General features: G+C 46.5%; 1 protein-coding gene across 2 annotated transcripts in view; it reads left to right on the top strand.

The window, feature by feature from the left end:
* RUNX3 (RUNX family transcription factor 3) overlaps nucleotides 1-26,653 on the top strand; it is a 164,722-nt gene that overhangs the window by 91,041 nt on the left and 47,028 nt on the right. For both annotated transcript variants that reach the window (XM_079987783.1, XM_079987782.1), the window contains 3 exons: nucleotides 2,785-3,029; nucleotides 14,989-15,145; nucleotides 19,639-19,743. In XM_079987783.1, the coding sequence (XP_079843909.1) occupies nucleotides 2,785-3,029; nucleotides 14,989-15,145; nucleotides 19,639-19,743 (507 nt within the window). The remainder of the gene's footprint in view (nucleotides 1-2,784; nucleotides 3,030-14,988; nucleotides 15,146-19,638; nucleotides 19,744-26,653) is intronic.

Raw genomic sequence — 26,653 nt, forward strand, 5'->3', positions numbered from 1 at the left:
AGCCCACTGCCAAAGCGCATCCTTTTTGCTTGCTTGCGAAAGGTCTCCAGTTCAGTTTTGAACCAGAGCTTGTACCAGGCAGAAGAGGCGCTACTGAGCTGGATGGCAGCTGCCTATGGAAAAGGTTTGCAGGCTCTCTATGGGCTGCGGTTCAGTGGTTAGAGCACGCGCTTTGTTCCAGAAAGACCCCAAGTTGAGTCCCCCATCGACGGGGCGCAATTGCTAGGGAGCCAGATCAGAAATGGACCGCGTGGCACTAGAAAGGGACCAGTGGCCAGGCTTGTGGCTGTTCTTCTCTGTCTTCGCTTCTTCACTATCCTAAGGTGGGGTGAAAGCCACAGGCTTGCAGGGCTCTAAAGGGGAGGAGACAAAACCGTGGAGGAGCCGAAATCTGCCAACGACCGCCTTTGGCTCGGAGAATCTCCATGGTTAATATGAAGAGAACCTCCATGGTTAATATAGCACGGGAGGGAGAGGTTGTAGCCCTTGTGGGCTTCCTGGCTGACCCTTGTGAGAGACTGAACATAGGACTACGACGTGGATCTAACAAGATTCTTCTTATGAACACACACACGCGCGCGTTAGAAAGGCTTAGGTTCTGAAGTGGCTATAATTTGGGCTTTGTGGATTGCCACTGAAAAACCCGCTACACTGATGTTCTCTCCTGCCTTGTGGTGTATTTATAATTTTCCATTTCTTAACACCCGAGGCCAGCATTTCCCATCCCCAGACCGCTGTCGGCCGAGATCACACGCTCGGGGGTGGGTGAAAGCAGCCTCCGAAAGTGCCCCTCCCTCCATCGGATTTGGCAGTATGCGGTTGCCTTGTAGTTATTATTATTATTATTTCCTTAAAGGTGGGTGAGAAATGCAACTAGGCTCTCAACTCCTCCCCCAGCCCCAGTTATAAAGATGTTTATTTTAGATTAAGAGTCAGCTCCGTGGGTTTCCATTGCCTCGCCCCCCCCCCCCCCCCCGCCCCCGGTCAAGGACTCACCGGCTTCTTGTGGGTGGGAGGCAGGGGCACTTGCTTGCAGAGAGCAATGCGGTGAGGTTGCGGGTCTGAAGCCTTGGAGAGGAAAACAGAAGAATAAACCACGTTAAAGCCATAATGGTCACACGATGCAATCTCGGGCGCACTTACTCGGGTGTAAACCCAATTTAACTCAGTGGGCTTACATCTTAGTTAAATAAACAGGTTGAAGGCTGTGCATTAAATCGAATTAGCTGGATTTAATTTGTATTTGGAAGATCAGTGCAGAATAAGAGCCTGACAGGTTCTAGACTGAGGTCGCCGCGATACTATATGCATTTATTGGCATATTAAACACGGGGTAATTCTCTGAGGTGAAGGCGCACAATTCGATCTTTATTCACAAATCCCATGCAGTCAGTCCGTCCGGGATTCTTCCCAAGTTAGTGTGCATAAGATTTCAGCTTTATTTGGAACGGACACTCTCAGCAACCAGACGTCTCGGATAGGGCTTTGAGCAACTCTGGAGGTTCTGTTTTGTTTCTTAGGGTGGGCTGACCCAATTCATCGCCTACCTAAAATTAGTTACCAACCCTTTGAATTAAATCGCCTTAAATTCTTTTGGTTTTCCTTTTTATTCCGTCTGAAAATCAGATCACCTTTGAGGCAGCAAATAATATAAAAGAAATCACATTTGTTCCGACCGTCAGAATAAAGTTTGGGGAGAAAAATCCAAACAAACCGAGACCGCGTCCCCACGTGTTCCCTTCTTTTGAAAAGAGAGCAGGCGGGGCTGCTAGGCGAGGGGCGTGGCTTCGCCAGGGCCCGCCTCCTTCCTGCCGCGCCCTCTTCCTCTGTCATTTTCTCAAGCTTGGCCATCCCCCGGTTTTCTGATTGGCTGTCCCCGCTGCCATTCCACCACGCTTCGTCCCTCCCCCTCCCGCGCCAGCCTCTGAGTAAATAAAGTAAAAAACCCCGCAGTAACCGCTGACAGTTTTTGACTGGTTTCAGAAGCGCAAAGAGGAGTTTGGAAAGAGCAGGCAGTGGGTGGAGATGGTCTAGGGTTCCACGCGACTGCCAGGCGCAGCAGGAAATGGATGCAGAATAACAATCCGTGAAAAGGGAAACAACCTGTTGAGGTTCTTTCGCCAGCGCGCAATTGACAGTGCAGGCGGGCAGCGGGGCGCGAGGGAGCGCGGGCCCTTCCGCTGCCTTTGGGCGCTCCAGGCGAAGTTTATTTTGTCTGATCCCCGTTTGTTTTGACTGGAGGGAAGAGGCCGCAAACAGGGAGCTGGACGCCGAGTCGCGCGCTCCAGTCGCGGCGCAGGAGGAGCCAGCTTGTTTTTGCGCCGAGAGAGACTCCCTGGCTGCTCCTCTGGCCGCCCACGGGTAGCTTTGCTGTCCGTCCGTCCGCCCGCCGGGGCGCCCCGAGATCCGGGCTGCGCTTTAGGACTTGCGCGGGAGGGGAGGGCGGCGGAGGCAGAGGCAGCATCCGGATCGGATTTCTCGACCCTGGGGGAAGCTTCCGAGAGGGCGCCTTCGCTCGCCGCCTGCCAGGCGAGACCAGCAGGAAGGAGCCCCTTGGCGAAAGTTGCGCCTCGTCCCCTGCGCGGCGTCCGTCGGCCCTGGGGGCGCCCGGCGTGGGCTCGCGGTGGCCGAGCGGCTGGGATCGGGCCGCCGCCGTGCGCTCTTGGGCCCCTGGCCGCGTGCGCCCCGCTCCGCAGCCCCGCGCGCCTCCCTCGCCTCTCGGCTGCTGCGGCCTCCTCGCCCCGGCCCCCCTAACGCCCGCTGTTGTGATGCGTATTCCCGTAGACCCCAGCACCAGCCGGCGCTTCACACCTCCCTCCACGGCCTTCCCCTGCGGCAAGATGGGCGAGAACAGCGGCGCCATCAACGCGCCGGCCCCGGGAAGTCGCAGCCGGCCGGAGGCGCGCTCCGTGGTGGACGTCCTGGCCGATCACCCCGGCGAGCTCGTGAGGACCGACAGCCCCAACTTCTTGTGCTCCGTCCTGCCTTCGCACTGGAGGTGCAACAAGACGCTCCCTGTGGCCTTCAAGGTAAGCCGAGGGAAAGGAGGGCGCTGGGGAGGGGAGAAGGGGGGTAGAGAAAGGGAAGATAGACGGGGAGATGGAGAGGGGCGGGCGGGTGGGTGGAAGAGAGGCGCGCAGATGTTTCCTGCCCAGCCAACTTCCCAAGCGCCCAGGAGAACTAGTGGTTTAACGGAAAAAAGGGCAACGGGAGAGGAGGGGAGGGGGAGAAGGAGAAGGAGGGTGGGTGGGGGAGCAGAAACTTTCCCCCTTGGCGAAGTCACCCTCGTGTTGCCCCCTTAGTGTGCAAGGCGCTGTACAGATGCGTCTCCCAAACCAGGGAGTGCTCCGACCAGCCAATTCTGGGAGCGCGAGTGCTCTTTAGTCATGAAACCGCAACCCTCGCCAGAGCCCGCAGTTTTAAGCGTCGGTTCTGCTTCTTGGGAGCTAAGCCCCATTGAACGCAGCCCGACTAACTTCTGTGGAGCGAGGCATAGGATCGCATTGCTATAAATGCCTCCGAATACCTCTGCAGTCGGCTCGGCTGGGAGTCCAGGCTCATGGGTCTCATAGGCTCTCCACCGTCCGGTTGCAATTCTATTGCTCGCTTACCTGACACTTAACCCCATTGAATTCAATGGCATTTACTTCGGAGCAGAGGTGGATAGGATTGCACTGTGAAGGCCTCAGCCTAAGGCTGCAAAACCGAAACACACTTGACTAGGGAGCCTGTTCTATGGAACACAGGGGGACTTGTTTCCGAGTAAACGTGGTCCGGTGTAAACGACCACAGTTACTTGTGTTGGGCAAGAGAATCCGGGTGATTTTGGGGTCAAGCAAAAGGCGGCGAAGCTTTTTACTGAGACAGACCATTGGTCCATCTAGTTCAGCACTGTCTGCACGGACTAGCAGCGGTTCTCCGGTGTGTCAAACACTGACCTGTCCCAGCTCTACGTGAAGTTTCCAGGGACGGAACATGGGACGCTCTGCCACTGTGTCAAATGCCAAATCTTATTTATATCCAAAGGCCTTCCCCACAATCTTCACCCACTTCTCCATACTCACGCACAGTCCGCTTTAAAGCACCTCCAATAAGTGTCAATATTTAATTCCTTTTCTCTCGCCTCCTGCCTACGCTCCAGGCGGCTTCCAATGTAAGAAAATACAATGCAAACTGGGTATGGAAATATAGATCACTGTGTTGGTTGTTGTTGTTTTTTTAAAAAAGAAACTTTAAAAAACCCAGGTCAGTAATAGTAAAGATTCTAGTCCCCAAACCATTGGCTTTTAAAATCGGAGCTGAGTGCCATTGTGCCTTGCGCATATTAGAGCTCCCCCTCCCAGTTCCAAATAATGTATCCCCATCCTTTCAACCGCAGCAGTGGCGTAGCGTGGGGGGTGCAGGGGGGGCCGGCCGCACCGGGCGCAACATCTGGGGTTAGGGCAAATCCACGGGTTAGGGGGCGCAAATCCACGGGTTAGGGGGCGCAAATTACTTGCCTTGCCCCGGGTGCTGACAACCCACGCTACGCCACTGAACCGCAGCCTACTAGAAATCGGGAAAGCAACGTCCTTAAAGGCAGGCTCTTCGCACGCAATGGATTTGACCCCGGCGTCACTTCTGGATTTTGGATGTAAAGGGAGATGGCTCTCCCTCAGGTTTTTTTTGAATATGATAGGGAACGGAGGACGAAATAGCCCCTTTAAAGAATTAAATAAAATCAACCGAAACTCCTTTTTCTAGCCGGACTGGATGTCCGATTCGAATTGAAGAGTAGGGTGTGGGCTAAGCCTTATCCCCAAACCTGAGTGATAATACCTGCTTCGCTCTAAATATGAAGGGCCGTAACCTTGGGCGCATTTTCTTAACCAAGAGGAATGTTGCTGTGGTCGCGACGGCTTGCAAACCTCGAAGGCACCGTAGTTAAGTAGAAGTAGTAGTGGTGGTAGTAACCGCCACAGCCACCGGCTCTCTAGGGAAGAACCCTGCTATCCTATTCACCCCCCCCCCAAGAGCTCTCTTTCCCTCTACTAATTATTATATCCCGCAAAAACCAGTGATCCCTCCAGATCGTCGGAGGGGCTTTCACTGAAGTCCGCCGGATCCCATTGCTTACTTAATGGAACTTCCTTCCGAGGAAATGTTGGGCTGCGCTGCTTCAGTCAGAAATGTTGCTTTGCTCTCTAGAGACTATTCGAAGGCTGCTGCCCTTCCCCAATTCACCTCAGTTCTCGTTTTGCTATTTTAAAATGGCAGGGGTTGCTGTTCTGCAATCCTCGGGCCAGAGCAGCCCCATTTTACTCCAGGCAACTTTTTGAAGAAGGCGAGATGCCCGAGGGGAGTCGGCATTTGGTTTGTCTTAAGGTTCTAGCCCTCGTGGGCGCAGGGATCTGTATTGCTTAAAATACCAGGCTCTGTAGTTTGGCAGAGTTGAAGCCCTGATTACTGTATTTAGATAGATTGCCATTAGATAAGTTAGAAGAGTTATTATGTGCGCGCGCGCGCACAACGCAGTATGTAGCCTGGCATCACGTCCCAAGCACACCCGAGGTATTTGGAACTAAATTTAATCGAAATCAGCGGCACAGCTTCTGAGCAAATTGCAGGTTAATGATGACTTTAGGTATCTCCTTAACATACTTTTGACTCCTTTGCCTTCAGGGTGTATGGAGTATTTAAAACGGGTGGGCACTCTCCTCCTTCACGGTGCCTGCCTGCATAGTTATAAAAAATCAGGGTTCAAATCCCTCTGCCCCTTCCGGGTTGTGTTCTCTTGGGGCAAAGACCTGCTCAGCTGCAAAGTCCCCGCGTACTTGGAAGGCGCCATCGTGAATCATCGTTGAAACGGATCCGATGTGGTTTGAAGGCGGCTTGTCTCCTAAGCCCTCTTTTACTAGGGAGCAAGTCATGTTGGGTTCTTGCTCGTCAGTAAACTTGTCGGTGCCCCCCCCCCCGGTGTATAAGCCCCCTTGGAGCCTGCTCCGGGCTTAGCAGGTTTCTGGACAGAAGCCCTGAAAACCACAGGGGCCTCTTCGTCCCTTTGGAAGACTCACTGCTTCCAGCTTGGTAGGTCCCAGGATCATCCCCCCCCCCCCCGCTGCCTGAACCTCTTTCTGTGTCCCAGCTTTTCATTCCACCCAGTAATGAAGCTGGCCTACATTGTGCGCCCCCCCCCCTTCCTGGGACTTTGAGTGATGCGCTTATTTTTAATTTTTAAAAAGCAACATTTCCTCAGCGTTGTTTTGCCCGCAGGCGCCCAGCCTCTTCTCTGATTGTTCCCTTCAGTTAGTAGCGACGATCAGGAAACTTTGAAGTTTAAAAGGAGTTTAGGCTAATTAACTAACTGGGGTTTAAAAAACAAAACAAAAAAACAAAGGAGGAGGAAGATGTAATCTTCAAGGAAAAAGCAGAGCAACCCAACGGTATCTGATCAATCCTGTTTCCCTTTCCCCTTCCTCTTATCTTTCTTAATAAGCGTTTGCTCCGCTGCTGATCTCGCCACAGCTATTTTAATTCTTTCTTAATTTTAATCCCTTGCCTCTCAGAGGGTTACAAAAATCACCACTCTTTTTTGATCTGCCATTGAGCTTGTACGTTTTGTTCTAGGGGCGTTTATTTCCCAGTAAGCCTCCGCTGGATCTCAACTCCATTGCCAAGGCCTCGATTGCCTGAGGTCTAGATCCTTTTCTGTTTTGTTTTCTTTTTGTTTTCAGGTGTATGCCCAGCTAGGTGTATGGGATTATTATTATTATTATTATTATTATTATTATTATTATTATTATTATTATTATCATCATCATCATACTACAAAATCCTTTTACACGGGCGTTTATAAAAGTGTAGCAAAACTAACCTCAATACTTTCAAGTAATTTAATTCCTGGTGGGTTGTCAGATGAATTGTGGTTATTATTTACATCAGTGCAGATGGTGTGCAGAGTAACATGGTCCAGCTGTAGCGCGGAAGTTCTAGATAGTTGTCCTAGCTGATGACCACAAAGAGACCTTTCCCCTTTCCTCACTGTGTCACCTTACATCTAAAGCGGTAACCATCGCCAGCAAATTGCATGGTTTAACCACGTACTGCGGGAACAGACAATGCGGTGGCTTCCAGTTGTTGATGGACTACAGCTCCCATCAGCTGAAGCCAACATAGCCAATGGTCGGGAATGATGGGATTTGTAGTCCAACAGCACCTCAGCTATTCCAGACATTAGCTGCATACTCACTATACAAGAAAAGTACCCCGAAAAGGATTCTGAGAACTGTAGTTTACCACTCACAGAGCTACATTTCCTAGCATCCTTAACAAACTACAGTTGCTAGGATTCCTCTCTCTCTCTGTGTGTGTGTGTGTGTGTGTGCTTCAAATGTAAGGGATGCATGCAGCCAAGCGCGCGCGCTCTCTCTCGCTCCCCCCAAGATTTTGCACAGCCTCCAAATCCAGCCGCAAGCGAAACTCTTCTAGGCTGCAGCCCCATTTCCCGGGAATAAGCCCCACTACACCCACTGAGAGTGCCTTCTGCGCAGTCATGCCCATGCCCAGAGTGGTAGAGATTTCAGCACCTGCCGAAGGTTGGGATCCTGAACCCACGGCGAGTTGGTCCTTAACCGGACCTTGCTCAGGATGGGTCTCAGGCGCGTGCCAGGTTACCTGCAGCGACGCTGACACTCCCAAGTCGGCAGGCACCGTGGATGCTTGTCTAAAGACCATAACTCCGTGGCCTTTAACTTTCGAGTAAGCACGTGTCGTTCGGGGCTTGCGGATGCACTACTCGCCCGCATGGAAAGCAATGCTTAACTTCGACAGTGCGCTGTCCCTTTATTAGTATTATCCGGAGGCACTGAGAACCTGAAAAGTGTTCCTGTATGGCTAAATTTTGACAACGTGTTTGGGGGCAAGGGTGACAACGAGGAGGAGGAGAGGCTGGGAATTGCAGAGAAGCGTGAAAGGCAGAAAGAAGCAAAGGAGAGAAATAGATTTTGTTGAAAAGAAGAGCGCGCACGCAAATGAGAGGCGCGTTAGTAAGATATCTGTCATCGCTTAAGGAAATTAACAAACCACAACAATTTAACGTCTCCTCCGATTGTGGATTTGTGATCAGACAAAGAAAGGAAAACCCGGTCGAAATGAAAGTACAGTAGATCTCTGCACATGTTTCAGCACTAAACTGTAGGATGGAAATCGGAATGCTGGAGCAGTTAAGAAGAGAACTTTTAAACCTCTGGGCGCCTGGGGGTTGGGAGAGCGCCCCATTGAATTCAGTGGGTTCCCTTTCCCCAAATTATTCATCGGAGCAAAGGAGGCAGCGTTCCTCTGCATAGGCTTATAACATTGGGTGATCACAGCGGAAGTTCATTTCTGTGGACCTGAGACTGAGCTGCAACTTTGCAGATTCTCGGTTAGCCTGACCTTACCCAAGATTTTAACCCCTTCGCACCGAGCGGACATGAATTTCCCAGGGAAACTACGTCGAATTGGGACAACCTCCGCGTGTTGTTGTTGTTGTTTTTAAAAAAGAAACACCGACAAAGAAATAAAACTAAAAGCAAACCCTCGAACCCGGCTCTGCCCGCGCGCAGTGGCCGTGGAAAGGCGAGAGATTTGCTTAGCATCCTTTGCAGGCTAAATTATTAGACCCATATAATGGAGGGTGGTTGTACAGGCCGTCGTGTGAATTCACGGTGCAAGTAAATTATTTGAAATACTGCACATTGCAGTAAAAAGAAACGAGAGATGTCTGTGCTCCAGGATTCTCTTGTGAGGCTGTCAACAGTTCCCATTTTTCCAGTTTTGGGAAAACGGATCTCCACGTGGATGAGGAATGCACTGGAGGAAAGGGCGTTGTCTGTCTTATTTGATCTCATTTTCAGAAGAAGGGGAAGGGGCGGTGGAAAACCTCTACTTGTTTGGAAGCATTTAATTTTATTTTCCAAGAGGGGCCTGTCATTCAACGTGTGAGACTTCGCTTCTGAGTAAATCCTCCTCTTCGAACCGGACTGCAACCCTTTCCCCGGCTTTCATGGGAGTAAGGCCCGTTGACTCGAATGGCAGTTACTTTTGAGTAAACGGACACAAGCTTGACCTCCACGATTTTGTTTGCTCCGAGGATACGCCATCCGAAGGCTGGGTTCCACCGAGATAGAAGAAACTGGTTTCTGGAGGGACACCCCCCGCCCGCCCGCCTCTCCTTGGGTGTACTCTTGTTGAAATGAATGGGGTTGTTTCCGATTCACACCCCTCCTCTTCCGAAACCAGAGGCAGGAGGCTCTCTCGAACAAAAAGGGCGACATCGGTGATTAAATGCACACTTTGTGAAAAAGAAAAACACTTTGAGTGAAATTATCTCCATTGCAGCATCGCTTAATTAAAAGGGATATAATTATCATTTTCTCCCTGCCACCGACGCACGAAGGGAGGAGGACACACAGGAACCGTATTCTGAAATCTCGTCATCTGCGGGGGGGGGGGGGGAGGGGGAGGCGAGCAAAACAGGATGACTCGTTTCCAACTAAATGGTATTCAGAGTAGACCCATTGAAATTAATGGGCCTAAGTTGGTCGTGCCCATTCAATTTCAACGGCTGTACTCTGAGCAGGTCCAATGTTGGTTCTGTAACCCACTGATACCTTTTAAAAAGCCTCCTACCCCCTTTATAAAATTTTCGTTTTCATCCCCCCTCCTCGATTGGGAGGGGGGAGTTGTGGCTGTATTAGCCATTTATCATGTGCTTAGCCAGGATTTTTGTTAGGAGGGGGGCGGGACTTTTGCTAGGGGGCAGAACCGTCGTGAATGGTCAGTTAAGTATTTCTATTGTTTTATTTGATCTAGGGGGCAGCTGCCCATCCCTGCCCCCCCCCCCCCCGCTACTCGCGCCCATGCTATTTATCCTGAGGTTTGGATCCGTAGACGCTCTGAAATGCCGACGAGGCATTGGATGACTCTTTTCAGGAAAGCAAAGGCCAAGATCCTATGCACGCGTACTCGGGAGTAAGCCCCAGTGCACTCAAGGCGGGTTGCAGTACTTCTGAGCAAAGGTGCGCAGGATGCGGCTGCAGCCGAGCTTGCCACAATGTTCTGAAGTTTACCCAGTTCAAAAAATAAACATCACCCCCCTTCCCCCTTAAGTAAGATGAAAGCAAATTACCGCGCCTGTTAAAACCAGATTCAGAAGGATAGTGCAGATGAACTGATGGTGCATATAACCCAGCCTACATTGAAGCCCTTTGAGATGCCCAGCTGATCTGGTTGGGATTTCAAAGCGCTTCGCTGCGGTCGGATTCGTCAACTTGGGTCAACAACCAACACTGGCAAAAAAAGGAAAGGAAAATGGCAAGGCTGCGCGTTTCCGAGTTAAGCAGAGCGCTTCCTCAGGCGCGAGGTCGGAGACCTTTCATGTTGTTTATTGAGTGAGTGATTTTAATAATAATAATAATAATAATAATAATAATAATAATAATAATAATAATATAATATAATAATAAAGTGGATCTTGTTGCAGTCTCTACCCTGCATCAGGATTGAGACGTTCCTTCCCCGCAGATTAGCTAGTTTCTTTGCCAAACAGGTGTTAGTACAAAATAGCCTCCGGCAAGACTCTGCCCAATTACAACTGTAGCAAAACCCCAAAGCGCGCATTGGGGAACCTAAGGTTCAAAATAGGCGCGGAGGAACTTTTCGCTGGTGTTTTTCGTCTCTCACACACACCTCCAGTGCTGTTTACGGAGCCGTCCCACCCTTCTTCCAGAGAACGATCCTGACGTTATAGAGAGGAGGAATGCACTAGTCTCCTCTGGTTTAATGTTTCTGAATAATAATAATAATAATAATAATAATAATAATAATAATACCCTTCTCATCTGTGATTAATCTCTGTAAAGTTATCCAGGGATTCAACTCTGCCTGAATGCATCGCCTTCTGGTCTAGAAGCTCTTCCCCCAATCGATTTTTGTTTCAGACTCTATCCTCGGTTGTAGAGGAAATGGACTCTGTACATGTTTAGGAATGCTTTCAAGACAGCTAAGAGGCCGGGTCCTGGCACAAATTAAAACCCTGCTTCTGAAGAGGCAGGAAGGTGCAATCCTATCCTCTGTGTTTGTTCGGAAGAAAGTCCTTTTGAGTTTAATGGAACTTAGCCACCAATAAGTAAGGCAACAGAGGGTTGCAGCCTTAAAAGCTTAAAATGCCAATGTTTAAAATAATACATTTCCCTTCTTCCACTCCACAAGTCAAAAGTAGTGAACCCCTAAGTGCAAAATTATTCTCTTTAACAAAAAACACAAAACCCAGAACCTCTTGCAACACATAACCCAAACCCCCAGGGTAAAAAACAACAACACCCACCCTTTTCTGTTCCCTTAGAAATCCACCTAAGGATTTCATCCTAAAATAATTCCCTCTTTATATTTAAAAGCAACGGCACTGGTAGTTCTGTTGATCTGTTAGGAATAAATCCATAGGGACAGTAAAAGAAGAGTAGCATATGGTTATTGTATTTGTATTTGTTAAAAACAAGAATTAAAATGGTTTTTTAAAAATCTACATTTTGGACAGAATCAGGGCCATAGTAAAAGGAGTCCTATGACTTGCCAGGTATGCTGTATGCTCCCCCTGCTTCTCCCACACCACAGGCATTGCTAGGTACATAATAGGCTCCGGGGGGGGGGGACAGATTGATGCAACAATTTTGCCTCTGGGTAAATTGAGGTAGCGGGTGGCGCTGTGGGTTAAACCACAGAGCCTACGACTTGCCGATCAGAAGGTCGGCAGTTCGAATCCCCGCGACAGGGTAAGCTCCCGTTGCTCGGTCCCTGCTCCTGCCAATCTAGCAGTTTGAAAGCACATCAAAATGCAAGTAGATAAATAGGTGCCGCTCCGGCGGGAAGGAAAATGCTGTTTCCGTGCACTGCTCTGGTTCGCCAGAAGCGGCTTAGTCATGCTGGCCACATGACCCGGAAGCTGTACGCCGGCTCCCTCGGCCAGTAAAGCGAGATGAGCGCCGCAACCCCAGAGTCGGCCACGACTGGACCTCATGGTCAGGGGTCCCATTACCTTTAAATTGAGGTACTGAGTGACTGAGGTCTCAACAGCACTGTCCTTTGCAGCCACCCTATAAGCAAAGGAGGTTGGTGGAGCAGGACACCCAGAACCCAGTGACAATGAGTTGGCAGCCCTGGGCCCCCCTGTAACAATGTCCCTGTCCTGCATAACCTTTCATTTAAAAATATGTTTCTATTCCCTTTTACTGTTGGAGTTACAAGGGGAAGCATGCAGGGAGTATTCTGTCCAGTCTGTGGCTCATTAAGAAAGAAACTTGCTCCCACCTTCCGATATTCTGGTCAATGATGTGTGCCAGAGCACTGGGATAATTCAAAAGCACTAGGCAGACTCCCTCGTCCAAAAAATTCAGGCCATGGATCCCAGGCACAAGTCAAACGCTCTTCTTTCCTATTGATCTAAGTGTTGATTATTGTTACCTAACTGTGGTCAAAACAAAGTCCTATGTGGCTAAAATTAAGACAGGAAGCTCCTTGGGGCTTACATTTATGAAGCTTTGTAAAATGCTATTATATTAACGGTCTGATAAAAGATTAATAATAATTTATAACAACTGGCTTTGCCAGATCATCAGCTCTGTCTAGCTCAGTGTTATCTGCACTGATTTGCAGAGGTTCTCCAGGTTTTCAGACAGGGGTCTCTCCCAAACTTTCCCGGAGGTGCTGGGGCTTGAACCAGGGACCTTCTGCATACAGAGCTACAGCCCCTCCTCCAAAGTTTAACAATCGCTGCTAAGTTGGTCTTTATTCAGTCAAAGACTTTTAGACTGCAATCCTGTGCATCCTTGTTTGGCAGTAAGCCCCATCAAGCACAGTGGGACTTCATTCGGAGTTAAGCCTTTTATTTGATTAAATCTGTACATCACCTAGGATTACATTGTTTAAGCCCCATGGATTGCAAGGGTGGTGGTGGAGACGTTTTTACCTCTCCCAATGTAATTGACGGACTTAATTGTGGCTGGACCAGTTCCTTCCTTAATTAACTTAGACATAGTTAAATTCATTTGGCCTGTTCACAGATTACGAGTTCAGCTTACTATTTTGAGCACATTTTGGCCCTTTTATGTTACTCTGCTAGGGAATGAAGAGAGACGTCAAGAGTGGCCTTTGCTTCTAACAGGAAGTGATAGCTTTTGTATTTTAAACTGTAAGGACATGATCCAGAATGAAGTCAAATGCTTTTAAAGCACCATTGATTTCCACTGGAGAATTAAATACACTTTTCATTCTCTCCCACTGAAATCAATTGACTACAAGTTATCTTCTACTTCATCCCACATTTTAATAAAATAACAGTGAAGATTTGATAATATGCAAATTTGTTTCCATTTTGAACCGCTCAGTAATAAATGCTGGAATTGGTCAACAGCCCAGGTGATAGCAAAATAGGTTATTGAACTTAAATGCACTGCCTTAATATTTATTGTTTATGTGGGTATACCTATACATGTTACAGCCTTGTTTTCCAAGTGTCTGAGAAATACTAAAATAATAGCACTTATTTCAGTTTCTAAAGGTTTATTCAGAAGTGACTCTGCTCTTTTGTAACATGATCGTATGCATGTTTTACCCAGAAGTACAGCCCTCTGAGTTCAATTTGATTTACTTCCAAGTTGCCAAACTCCAGTCTTTTTCCAGTCTCTTTCACTTTTGTATTTGTATTTTTTAAATAAACCCATTTTATCCCATTTCCGCATTAATCCACGTTTTCTTTTTTTAATAAAAAAACTGTGTGAAAATTTTTGTTTTAAGTATATAACTTTAAATATATTTTCTCTTGAAATGCACATTGCTAAACACATTTTCTCAAAAAAATACCCATTTCTAAATGCATTAACTCTCAAAGTATGCATTTCAAAATGTATTTTTCATATATATTATTACACATTGCACTTATCAGTCAACTTTTTATATACGAAAGGTAGCTTAAAGAGACTTACAGAAAAATAGCACGTACAATTAAAACCAACATTAAACTGAAACAGATTAAAAGCTAAAAACACATGCATATTTGTATGGACGAATACATCCTATGCAGAACATTTAGGAAGTACAAAAACTGGTAGACAACAAATTTCCTATCTACACATTAGCTTGGGAGGTAGGAATCAGGCCAGGGCATACAAGGATTCACAGAGATCAAATTCCTCAAGCATCCCAAGTGACGTGTGCACTGGATTGCAGCCTGAGACCCGTGGAAGAGAAATTCATTGGTCAAGTATATTCCCATGTTAACTTGTACATCTTTGCAGATGTCTGCATCATACATGCATACTATGGATTATTATTTTTTGTCTCAGGGGCCAAATGTCTTCAAATGCCCCTCAGAGGTTGGGCAAGGAATTTTAAGGGCAAAGTTCTAGCTCTGCAGTACAGCATTTGCTTTGGATGCAGAAAGTCCTGGGTTCAACCCCCAGCATCCCAAGGTTAAAGGTAAAGGGACCCCTGACCATTAGGTCCAGTCGTGGCCGACTCTGGGGTTGTGGCGCTCATCTTGCTTTATTGGCTGAGGGAGCTGGCGTACAGCTTCCGGGTCATGTGGCCAGCATGACTAAGCCGCTTCTGGCGAACCAGAGCAGTGCACGGAAACAGCGTTTTCCTTCCCGCCGGAGCGGCACCTATTTATCTACTTGCACTTTGACATGCTTTCGAACTGCTAGGTGGGCAGGAGCTGGGACTGAGCAACAGGAGCTTACCCCGTTGTGGGGATTCGAACCGCCGACCTTCTGATCAGCAAGCCCTAGGCTCTGTGGTTTAACCCACAGTGCCACCCGCGTCCCTATCCCAAGGTTCGGGCTGCACAAAATCATGGAAAGCTGCTACCGATCAGCAGACACAGTACTGAGCTAAGATGAGCCAATAGCATTAGGGGATCTTCTTATGCTCCTGTGTTTCTAAACTCAACAATTTCTTGTTGCTGGTGGTTTCTAGGTGGTTGCCCTTGGAGATGTGCCTGATGGCACTGTGGTTACTGTCATGGCCGGTAACGATGAGAACTATTCAGCGGAGCTCCGGAATGCCTCTGCGGTCATGAAAAACCAAGTGGCCAGGTTTAACGACCTTCGCTTTGTTGGACGGAGTGGCCGAGGTAAGGAGACTGGAGATGAATGAGTTGATAACAAATTTAGAAGTGGCTTTAAAAGGTGGCTGAGTTCTTGGAGGATATCCACACATGACACTATCCACACATATTGTGCTTCTTTATTAGAACATTTCATCCTGTGTGAATATACCACATAGTGTGCCTCGCAACAGGAGTTCCCAAACTGTGGTTCGCGGACTATCTGTGGTCCAGAAGCTTCATTCAGGTGGCCCATGGCATGTCTGTGGATTTGTGGTTAAGATGGGAGACAGCACATCTATTCCATTAAATATTCATATTAACTTTTAATTGCATTTTTATGGTTTCTTTTCTTGCATATTCTATTTTATTGTGTTACAATCTGAATTCTATGGAAATTATCCTATAAGAAATAAAAAGAAGCCATAAAAATGCAATTTTGAAAAATCATACAGCTTCTAGGGCAGTCCATTACAATGGCTACAACAGGCAGAAAAATCATTAAGTGGTTCACCCAACTTTCAGCTGTTTTCACATGGTCCATGAGGTGGAAATATTTGGAAACCCTTGTCTTACAATGATGTTTTTTTTAAAACACAATGTCTTAAAAAGAGTACAGAATAATTTTAAAAGAGAGACTGGGTTATCAGTTAAATTAAAAAACAAACAACCCCATAAAATGAAAGACTGCTGGAACAAAATGGACTTCCAATAGCCGTATGTAATCAAAAAGGTCTCATCCCTCAGCAGGCGTGCGGGGGGATCCCAAGTTTTATAGAAATGCAACAAATTTTGAAAGGGGAAGAAATCTAAAAGGGGGGGGGGACACTTCCAAATTGCACACTGAGGACTGAGCATGTTCAGTTGGCACAAAATGCTGACTGGCTGTTTGAGGCAGTGGGGACGGAATGGAAAACTCATGAGGAATTGAATGAGGGGATAGCTAGGTGGGACCCTGACCAGTCTGGAGCAGACTACAAGCCATGATTTGTTGCAGGACCTACTTGTTAGCCAGGATAGCTGAATGGAACATCCATGATCAGAGGCAGTTTAAAGCTGGAGGCATTAAAAATGAAATATACATATTATCTTCTCCATCACCTCCCAGAAAAATGGGTAGAGAACCTCCTGTTGGAACATTCAGGACAGACCAAAGAAAGAACTTCTTCACACGTTGCATCGTTAAAATATGGAATTTGCTCCCACAAGAGATAGTGATGGTGGCCACCAATATAGATGGCTTTGAAAGAGGACTAGGCAAATCCATAGAGGATAAGGCTACTGGCAGCAGCTACTGGCCATGATGGCTATGTTCTACCTCCACTGTCAAAGGCAGTATAGGAATCACAAGTGGAGAGAAGGGCTACTGACCGGGCAACATCTGGAGGGCCACAGGCTCTGCCTGCTCCCTCTGTAGAACTTACAAGCACACATGCCTGGGCCCTGCAGAGAAGCTGTGATGAATGCACAGAGGGCAGAGTGAGGCCAGCAGGTGGGATTCCAAGCCCCCACCCCAATGTTCATTCTGCAAAGATCTGTTGCATGGCCAATGCCGATGCTGATCTTATTGTGTTTAGCATGTGCCTGTTCTTCTGCAAGAAGTGCCACACCGTAGCTGCATAAGTTATGTTGCATGAACAGCCCTGATGCCGATCTTATGGTGTGTTTCAGCCTGTGCTGCTGCTGCTGCTGCTACAGGAAGTGGTGCACTATAACTGTGTCGGCTGCTGGCCAGTCTTTTGAATGTATACATGCAAACCGTCAAAGAGATTTTTGGCTTCTCGGCATTAAGGCCCAAGTGATCTTAAGAATGATTTGCGTGTAATAACTGTTTACTTGTTGCTCTTTATGAAACCCAAATAGTTTACATTCTTTCGTGCATTTCCGCTTTCCCATTGGCTCCTTTCCTAAGTGGCAGGCAAGGCTTTCTTTCAAAATCTCCCCCACATAACTGCTTGCAGGTTGATGAATGGAAAAATGTTTTGCTTTTATGAATTAAGCTTTCATTTCTGTACTCAATTATTTGCTTTAAGTCTCCTCCCTCCCACCCCTTTTTTCCATCCCCCTTACACAAATTTCCAAACTGTACATAGCTCCATCCGAATTTGACTCTTGAATTCATTAGGAACCCCCCTACTCAGGTCTCCATGTCTGGGATAAGAAATTACAGTAGTCTGGAGTCCTTGGGAAGCCTGTGAGGAGTTTGATTTCAAACTAGGAGACGTGAGTCTAAAGCCTCTTGGTTAGCAAAAAGTCTTTTGTCTTCAAGTGCATGAAACTTCCCATTTGGGCTCTCTGTTCTGCATGCTATAAGTCCCTGTTTCTGTCAGTGTAGACTAATTCTGTACAGGATAGTGCTGTCCTGAACACGTCTTTTACCTTTTGGGTTGTTGTTGTTTTTTGCAATGATTTCCCACCAATTAATGAGGAAACCCCCCCTACATTTGAAAATTATTGAAGGGCAGAGGAAACATAGGTGAAATTCTCAAGGATGAGGTGCAGGGTTTGTTTGTTTGTTTGCATTCACTCTCACTTTTGAGTTGGATGAGTTTTTGTGAGTTTCTTTCACCAATATCTGGTAGCTTTCCTTCTATAGCCTTTCTGGGAGTCTGTGCTTCCTGAAAACCTCATGATATCCTTGGTTGTGCTTTCTTCTAAATCAGGGGTAGGGAACCATTTGCCTTCCAGATGTTGCTGAACTACAAATCCCATTCTCCCTGGCCATTAGCCATGCTTGCTAGGACTGATGGTAGTTGTTTTCAATAACATCTGGAGGGCTTAAGCAGGGCTTTTTTTCAGCTGGAACACACTGGAGTTCCGGCAACTCTTTGGCGCGTTCCGGCAGCTCTATTAGGTTGGGGCACAGTGTCTGGGGCCGTGTGGCATGATGATCGGGTTGCTGTGACGGGTTGTGTTGGCGTGACGATTGTGGCTGCTGAAAGTGGCAGTGGGGACGAAGAGCTCAGCAACTTTGGGTAGGTGCTCATCAAGTTCCACCACCTCTTTTTCCAGAAAAAAAGCCCTGGGCTTAAGGTCCCCTACATCTGCTCTAAGCACAGGAAGCTAAAGAGGCTGCCTGACATGTGCTTACCAGCTGTCCACTGTGTTGTTAATGCCAGTGTTTGTAATTAGCAGGATCAAGTGCTAACTTTTTTTGTGGACTGTACCATGTAAGATTGGGGGTGTACAAATGTGTGTTCCCCGGGGGATGCATGTTTGAATGCTCACACACATGAACGTGAAGTCTCCTTGTACATAGAAATCTAGCATGCCAGCTAATCAGGTTGACGGGTGCTCCTGAGTGTTTTTATTTGTTTCCAGATTTGGGCTGTTCAGAACTACTATATTACAGTAAACAACAGTATGAAGGATGGCTGTATTTGCTCTTTTACTCCTATACCTTTATTTTAAATAAATAAGCAAACAAATTTCAAGACCCAGCCCTCCTAGGATTATGCCAATCCAGAGTTCAGGTGGGAAGCCAGGAAGCTGAAAACTTCTTCCTCCAAACACACACACCTGGCCATAAAGTCCTGCATATAGAAATGTAGCACATTTGATAGAAAACTAGACTAAAACCCTCACATGCTGACTTTTACTGAGAGGAAGTTCTTGATACAGATGATGATTCAATCCAGCAGTCACTCCTGCTTCCCCGCCCCCCCCCCCAGCTAAACTTTGAAGTGGTACAGGCTAAAGAAGGCTGCATCTTGTGACTTTTCTGAAAACATAGATCAGTGTTAGTAGTGTTTAGATGCTGTGCACTGTGATATGACATCCTATGCCCTTTTAAAATATGGGTTTTGGGGGGTGTTATTGGATTGTTGTTTTTATTTTGATCATGTGTTTTGTGGTTTTATATTTTGATTTATTCTGTGAATTGCCCTGAGACCTCTGGATATAGGGTGGTGTATAAATTCTATTATTATTATTATTATTATTATTATTATTATTATTATTATGAAGTATACTATGAGACCAGTTGCTAATTTTTTCAGCTTACTGCCGAGTGACTTAATATAATTTGAGATTGTTAATTTTATCCCCTCTAGCTGTTTCTGCAGCCTCAGATCCTAACAGCAAGGGGGTTTGTTCAAACAGTAGTAGCAAAGCAAAGCAGCCTTAGTAAGCCCTTGCTTAAATTTAAGCCAGGCCTTGCTTTCAACATGGCTGCCCATCTACCACGGGTATATATGGTAGAAGCAAGGGAGGCTGTTGCTCTCCTCCTGGGTGAATCATGATCCAAAAATCTCCAGCTTTCATTTCTAAAAAAAGGAGTAAGTTTCTAGCATTTGAAGCACCTGAGATCTGAGGCAAAAACGTATAGGCGTTATTCTTCTCAAATTAGTGAGAGACTAACCTTTCCCACCCCTTTCAGTATTCTACTCCCCCCACCCCAGGAAAAACCCCTGAGGGTGCCCATGCTCTGCACCCTTCCATTATATCCTGGATCCCATACACTTACAACCTGGACTCATGTGTGCTTTCTCTTTTCTGTTTTTTCCTCCCTTGGTCTTTAGGAAAAAGCTTTACATTGACAATTACAGTCTTCACAAACCCCACCCAGGTCGCTACCTATCACCGTGCCATTAAAGTGACTGTTGATGGACCCCGGGAGCCAAGAAGTAAGTTTGTTGTCTTTCCTTGGAAGGGGAAGTGTGTGGCCGGGCGACAGTTCTCAAGCTAATGCTTGCGGGTGCATGAAACCTTTTGCTGCTTTTAGGTATCCAAGTTGTGGCGGATTGCCACTGTGGCACCACACTTGGTGTGGCTGCTTTGCATGGGTAACATATAAAAGTGCCTCTCATTGTGAAACACTTCTGAGACCAGTGTCCGCATCGCTGATGGAACTCTGCTGGCATGGGACGCACAGACATGATCAAGGGAAACCATGCCTTGCGCACTGCTACACTGTACACTGTCAGAAGTGGCTCAGCAGGTGAGGTGAAGCTTCCCAGCAGGTGGGTCACTGTTGCTCACTGGGAGGGAGAGGGGTGATGCAGCAGCAAAGAGGTTGATGCGGTGCAACCACACTGGAGGAACAAATCCAATGCTCCTGCTGGTACTCCTGCACTGCACCAACCTCCCCACTGTCTTGTTCCTCCCTGCTAAGCAGCAGCAGCAGCAGCTACCACCATAGTGGCTCCTTCCTACCTGGCAAGCTGCTTCTGCTGATGGTGATGTGAGAAGCAGCTAATCACAGGGGACATAGTTTTGTGATGGAACCTTGTCTGCAAACTGCAGAAATAAAATGGGTTGGAAACAGTGGCATAGCGTGGGGGGTGCAGGGGGGCCCGGCCGCACCGGGCGCAACATCTAGGGGTTAGGGTTAGGGAGCGCAAATCCATGGGTTAGGGGGCGCAAATTACTTACATTGCCCTGGGTGCTGACAACCCACGCTATGCCACTGGTTGGAAAGGACCTTATGCAGGGCAGTCGGCCCACCATCAGGTAGAGTGAGGCAATTGCTTCAGGTGGCAGATGCTGTGAGGTGGGCAGTGTGGTAGCTACCTGGCTATTTCTACTGAGCCTCCCTCCCCACACGCCTCTTTTTGGAAATTGTCACCTTTAGCTGGGGGGGGGGGCTGTGAATCTGCCTTTACCCGTTCAGAAGATTTAAGGGAGATCGAGATCGTCTAACAATGAGTTCCCATGGGAAGCCATCACCTGGAATTTCCCTAACAAAAGAGGTTCTTGGATGCTTTGTCAGGGCTGTTAAAGGAGTCTCCAGCAGAACTCCTGGCTCCTTTAACTCTCTCCTGTTGAAACACTTCCCATTCTCATGACAGAATGCCATTTTTGTTAGTAATGTATGCAGCACCCTAGCAAGATCTGACCAAGGCCCATCTGGTCCTGGCTTCTTTTTATACAGTATTCCTAGGAACCCGGAGGTACTCAGCAGTCCCTTAGAAACCAATAACCAGTGACCTGCCTTTGGACACCATGCCCATCTCCTTAGCAGAATTGTTAATGCAGGCCCAAATTCAACTGTGAATCATCCCCTACTCCTCTTTTACATTTCATCACAGGACAGAAATTAAAGATCTCTATGATAGGCGGATGAGCTGCTGTTATGTTGGACTTGCCTGTTCTAATCGGATGAGTTTCTGTCAGTTTAAGCTTGTGGGCAACCCAGCTTTGTGCCAATAACTTCATGTGCCAGAAGAGGGTTTTTCTTCTTCCACTGACTGAAATTTTGCAACTGGCATTAGCACATGGCTTTGGGGAGGCAACAACAGCCTCACCCTGTCAACAAAGTGTGCTAGTGTGGAGCTGCTAGAGTTCTTCTTCTTTAGATTCCCCCTCATCTCCATTGGTTATATTTCTGAACTGTGTTTATGCCATGCATCTAAAGCATATTCCATGCCCTTGCCCAGCAAATCATGGGAACTGTAGTTTGTTAAGGGTGCTGAGAAAGGCAGCTCTGTGATGAGTAAACTACCATTCCCATTATTATTTCAGGGGTGGGTGGATGTACTTTTAATATATGGTACATATGCAGCCTAGGAGCAATGTCTCGATAGCTGGGCGGTTAGGCAGTGGAACCATTTATTTATTCGAAAGCATTGATGAACTACTTATTTTTAAAATCTCTAAGCGGTATACAATATCAAAAACAAAGGAGATTGTTAAAACAAAAATACAAACTAATAAAGCAGCAGTATAAGAACATGTAAAAGCAAATAAAACAAAAGTTCAGCAACACTTCAAGTGCATGAAACAGGCCTAAATACAAGCCTGGCAAAAAGAGAAGCCCATACCTAGAGCAGGCATAGGCAAAATCAGCCCTCCAGATGTTTTGGGGCTACAGCTCCCATCATCCCTAGCTTACAGGACCAGTGGTCAGGGATGATGGGAGTTGTAGTCTCAAAACATCTGGAGGGCCGACTTTGCCTATGCCTGACCTAGAGGTGTGATGGGAGCTTCAGGCAGAGACTGGGGAACTGCTTTTTGGGGGATGCTCTGGATTGTTTGCAGAAGGTTGGATTAGATTGCCTGTAAGGCCCAAAACTGAATGGTTCTAGTTTTCATGGATATGCCTCTATATGCAAGGACATCTAAGCATCATACAGTCCAGGGCACAGCCTGCCATTTCCCACCCTGCAGCTGCCAAGGTATATTTTTGAATTTAGATAATCTGTTGTAGGGTGGCTGTGTGTTTCTGCTTTATCCCAGGCAGCAGTTAAATAAATGGAGTGTGGCCTGCCACAAAGGAACTAGGCATGGCCTCAGGCTCTCAAGCATGGTAAGAATAGATACCGTATGTTGGAATTAATATGATAAGACACACAAAGGTGGCTGTGCATATATGTAATGTATGGGTCTAGAGGTGAATCAATCTGTCAGTTTCAGTGTCTCATTCCCCCCCCCCCCCCAATCTTATATTTGCTTCATGTTTCTGCAGCAATTTGCCATTTTTTAAAAAAAGCCCATGAAAAATTCTCAGCATTTTAGTTTAATTTTTCCTGAATGCACACATTTTTGTATGCAGCTTTGACTAATATACACATTTCTACAAGCACTTTTCTTTAATATAATGAATTTTTGTACATTTATTTCACTAATGTATATGCATTTTTATGCACACTTTCCCTGAACACAGTGCATGTTTGAATCACAAATTTCAGAAATGTGTTAATTTTAAGGATAATTGGGTTTTGGTTCAAGAACAGTGAATTGGCTTATTTCTCATTAAAATGCAAACAAAATCAAACTTCTCCCCCATCCAGAGGGGATAAAATTGACTTTGCCCAAAGCAGCAAAAAGCTTTTGGGCCAGCCTTTAAAAGCATTTTTAAAAGATGCTTTTATATGTTATCATTGAATTGTTTTATCACTGATACGCTTGCATCCTGGGCTTCTTTGGATGGGTGGGATATAAATTTGATTAATTAATGAGTACACAAAGAAGCAGTTATTGCATTTCATCTCCTCTGCCTACTGGTGAACCTAAGTTAGACGTGTCCATTAACTTCATTAGTCTACACTACAGCCCAGGGCTCCTTCAGGAGGAAGGGTGGGATATAAATTCAACAAACAAACACATGCTATCTTCCATATCCTCTAGCCTGTACTCCCAGCTTGCAGAAGCAGCCCCAGAAATGTAACCCTCCCAAATGCTTCTTGTTAAGTAACAGAGAGGAAACAGGATTGGAGCTGCAGGAGCTGGTTGATGATGCAAGTGGAAGGCTCCAGGTGGCCACATCTGATTAAAAAGCGCTTTGGGTTTTGTTTGATCTGCAATCAGTCCATTAATCTCTTAATTATGCTGACTAATTGATCGGCGTTTCAGTTTCCTCCTCTGCTGTAGTCTTCAAAGACAATCTGTTCTGAATGTGTGGAGGGCTCGGTAATGGATATGAGGATGTAAAGCCCGACTATATCCAAGTGACCTAGTGCAGGGGTAGCCACTGTGCGGCCCTTCAGATGTATTGGACTTAGGGGATAGTATTCAATGCAAATTCCACTCAGAGTAGACCACTGAAATGAGTAGATACGACTGACTTAGGTTCATGTATCTCAGTGGGTCTACTCTAAGTAGGACTTAGCTGAATGCAACCCAGGATTGGGTAAATTAATCAATCTTGGTTTCTCTGAGCCTCTAATTTTCCGTTCTCCGCATTTTCTCATAAGTTTGCAATTTTAAAAATTTCTCAGGAAAATTTGGTATTTTAGAGTGTAATTCTCCTAATAGATAATATCTTGTACACAATTTTGCCAAGTAGACACATTTTTGCAATGTCATTTACCCTAATATAATGTATTTCTGTATGTTGTTTTCACTAATATATGCGCGCGCACACACACACACACACACATACATACACATGTCCCTGTCCAGCTGTCCTACCCCACCCAAGAAGTGGTCCTATGATCATATCATGAGACAAAGTGAAACAGTGGAGTTGAAGGTGGCATTGAAAGCAGCAAACTAACAGACAATAATAATAATAAAAAATGATGATGATGATGTTGCCCGACATGTATATTGGGAGAAATTCACACAAAGGTGCTGGTGAGTTTTCATGGAGACTTTTAAAAATAGCAAGTGGGTGTGGAAATGTGGAGAACTGAAGATTGAAAAAATAAAAAACGGAGAGAAGCCAAAGTTGACAGATGCCCTCATCCTTATCATGATAGCTGTATTTCATGACCAGGATCAGAGGCAAGAGCCCTCTCAGCACCCCCTGATGGGGGACGTAAGTGGAAGAAGGCTTGTGAGCTTTGGGGAGACCTGTGGTTTTCCACCATATGAGCAGAATAGCTGAGTAGTAGACCCTAAAGACTTAAAAAAATAATGGATGAAGCATTTTATTGGATTGGATTGCTGGCTCCTCATCCCAGACTTTTTTGAACTTGGAACAGACTTGTCTACTCAGAGTAGACCATGGAAGTAATAAACTTGACTAATTTGAACCCATTGGTTGTAGTCACCTGAGTTCTACTCAAAGCAAGCACACTGAATTAATGGGCCGAAGTTAGCTGTGTCTATCCATTTCAATAGGTCTAGTCTGAGTATGACTAATGTTATACACAAGTCATTCATTTCAGTGGATTTACTTTTGCATATGACTTGGCTGGATACAATCCAGAATGCATAACATTTTATTAAAAACAGCAACAGATACAATTAAATGGAAGAGGGAGCCAACAATAAAATGCTTGGTGGGATTTTTAAATTTATTTTTTTCTTACAGTCTTCATGATCTATTTAAAGGTTGTACAGAGGGCCAGAGAAATGGAAAGGTGTTGTCTGCATGTGTGTGAGCTAAGTAAAGAGGAGCAGAGAGGAATTACCTTGAAATATCTCCTGTTTACTGTTAAGGCAGCTCCAGAATAAAGTCTGTTTTTAATGTTTACTGCTGCACTTGGAAAGCCTGATTAAATGTGGATGTTCCCCCTCCAGCAAGGTAGAGGTGTGTGTGTGTGTGTGTGTGTGTCTATGAGGAGACAAACAGGCAGGCTTCTGTTTGCAAAAATGAACAAAATTATCCCACTTAGAAGTGTATGTTTTGCTTTCCTTTTGGAGCAGGGCCCCTTTGGACATATATCACTCATCCCAGGTTAATTTAGACGAGGCGATTGAAACAGTATCGCAAGGTGGCCAATTCCTCCTCTTTCCTTTGAGAGATTTATTACTTTCCTCTCTTGGCACCTATGAGTGGCGTGCAGAACTCTGCAGAGGCATTTCATCCACCTTAGCAAGTGTCTTTAGCAGGGCTGGGGAACCTGCGGCCCTCCAGATGCTGCCTGCTCTCCAGCTCCCACCATCACTGAATCCCTGGCTGCGCTGGCCAGGGCTGATGGGAGTCTGAGCCCAGCAACATCCGGAGGGCCTTATCTCTTTCCCCTAGAATCTCAAGCTGATTCCCTGTAAAGAGGGGGAAGGTTGCATGGTGGAAAGGGACAGTGATGGGGGAGCCACCATCCAGAGATGGCCGAGGAAGCTAGCAGCGATTAAGAACAACGCTGCTTTCAACCTGTGATCATACTGTTTCTCATATCACTAAGTGGTAGGAACACAGGACTAACACTAACAGGGTTTAGTTTCACTTGGATCAGAGAGTGGAGGGAGGAAGGGAGGGAGGGAGAGTGCACTCAGAGGCGGAGTTAGCTGCTCCCGCACCCAGAGCAGCACACATGCTGTGCACTCGGGGAAGGAAATAGACATTCCTGCAGTGGGCAGTAAATCTAAGAGCTATAGGCCCACACAGTGCTTTAAAAAAAGAAAAGAAAGGGGGGGAAAGGTGTGAGTACTCACCATGAATTTGTTACAGTAAGTGCCACACATTCAACATGGGGAGGGGTGCCGGTACTGAGTACCCAAGAAAATAAAAGCACCGGGCCAACTTCTCAGAGGCCTTGCACCAGCAGTACTTCACCACCTCCAGTTAATTCTCAGCTTACTCGCTTTCTTTTTCCAAAGCCATTTTCTTGCCCCTAGCTGGAAACCGTTACCTTATTTGTTTATTGAGCAGATGTATACCTCACCTTTCAACTGAATAATTCTCAAAGTACAGTGGTACTTTGGGTTAAATACACTTCAGGTTACAGACTCCGCTAACCCAGAAATAATACCTCGGGTTAAGAACTTTGCTTCAGGATGAGAACAGAAATCGCATGGTGGTGGTGCGGCAGCAGCAGCAGGAGGCCCCATTAGCTAAAGTGGTGCTTCAGGTTAAGAACAGTTTCAGGTTAAGAACAGACCTCTGGAACGAATTAAGTACTTAACCCGAGGTACCACTGTACCTAACAATCGACAGGTTGTAATAATACCCCATGAAATCTCTCTGTCTCATGCACACCACAGTAGTAGCCCTTAGTTCCCTGGCAAGTGGATGAGGTCAGAGCATTATTTCCTCCACTTCTGCAATCCTAGAATCATAGAATAGAATCATAGACTCATAGAGTTGGAAGAGACCACAAGGGCCATCGAGTCCAACCCCCTGCCAAGCAGGAAACACCATCCTAAGGATATTACATTCCAAAAGCTGGGAAGAGATTCCCAGCTATCAAGGAACATTAGCATTCTTTG

The sequence above is a fragment of the Podarcis cretensis genome, assembly GCF_951804945.1.
Source record: "Podarcis cretensis genome assembly, chromosome: 8".
NCBI lineage: Eukaryota > Metazoa > Chordata > Lepidosauria > Squamata > Lacertidae > Podarcis > Podarcis cretensis.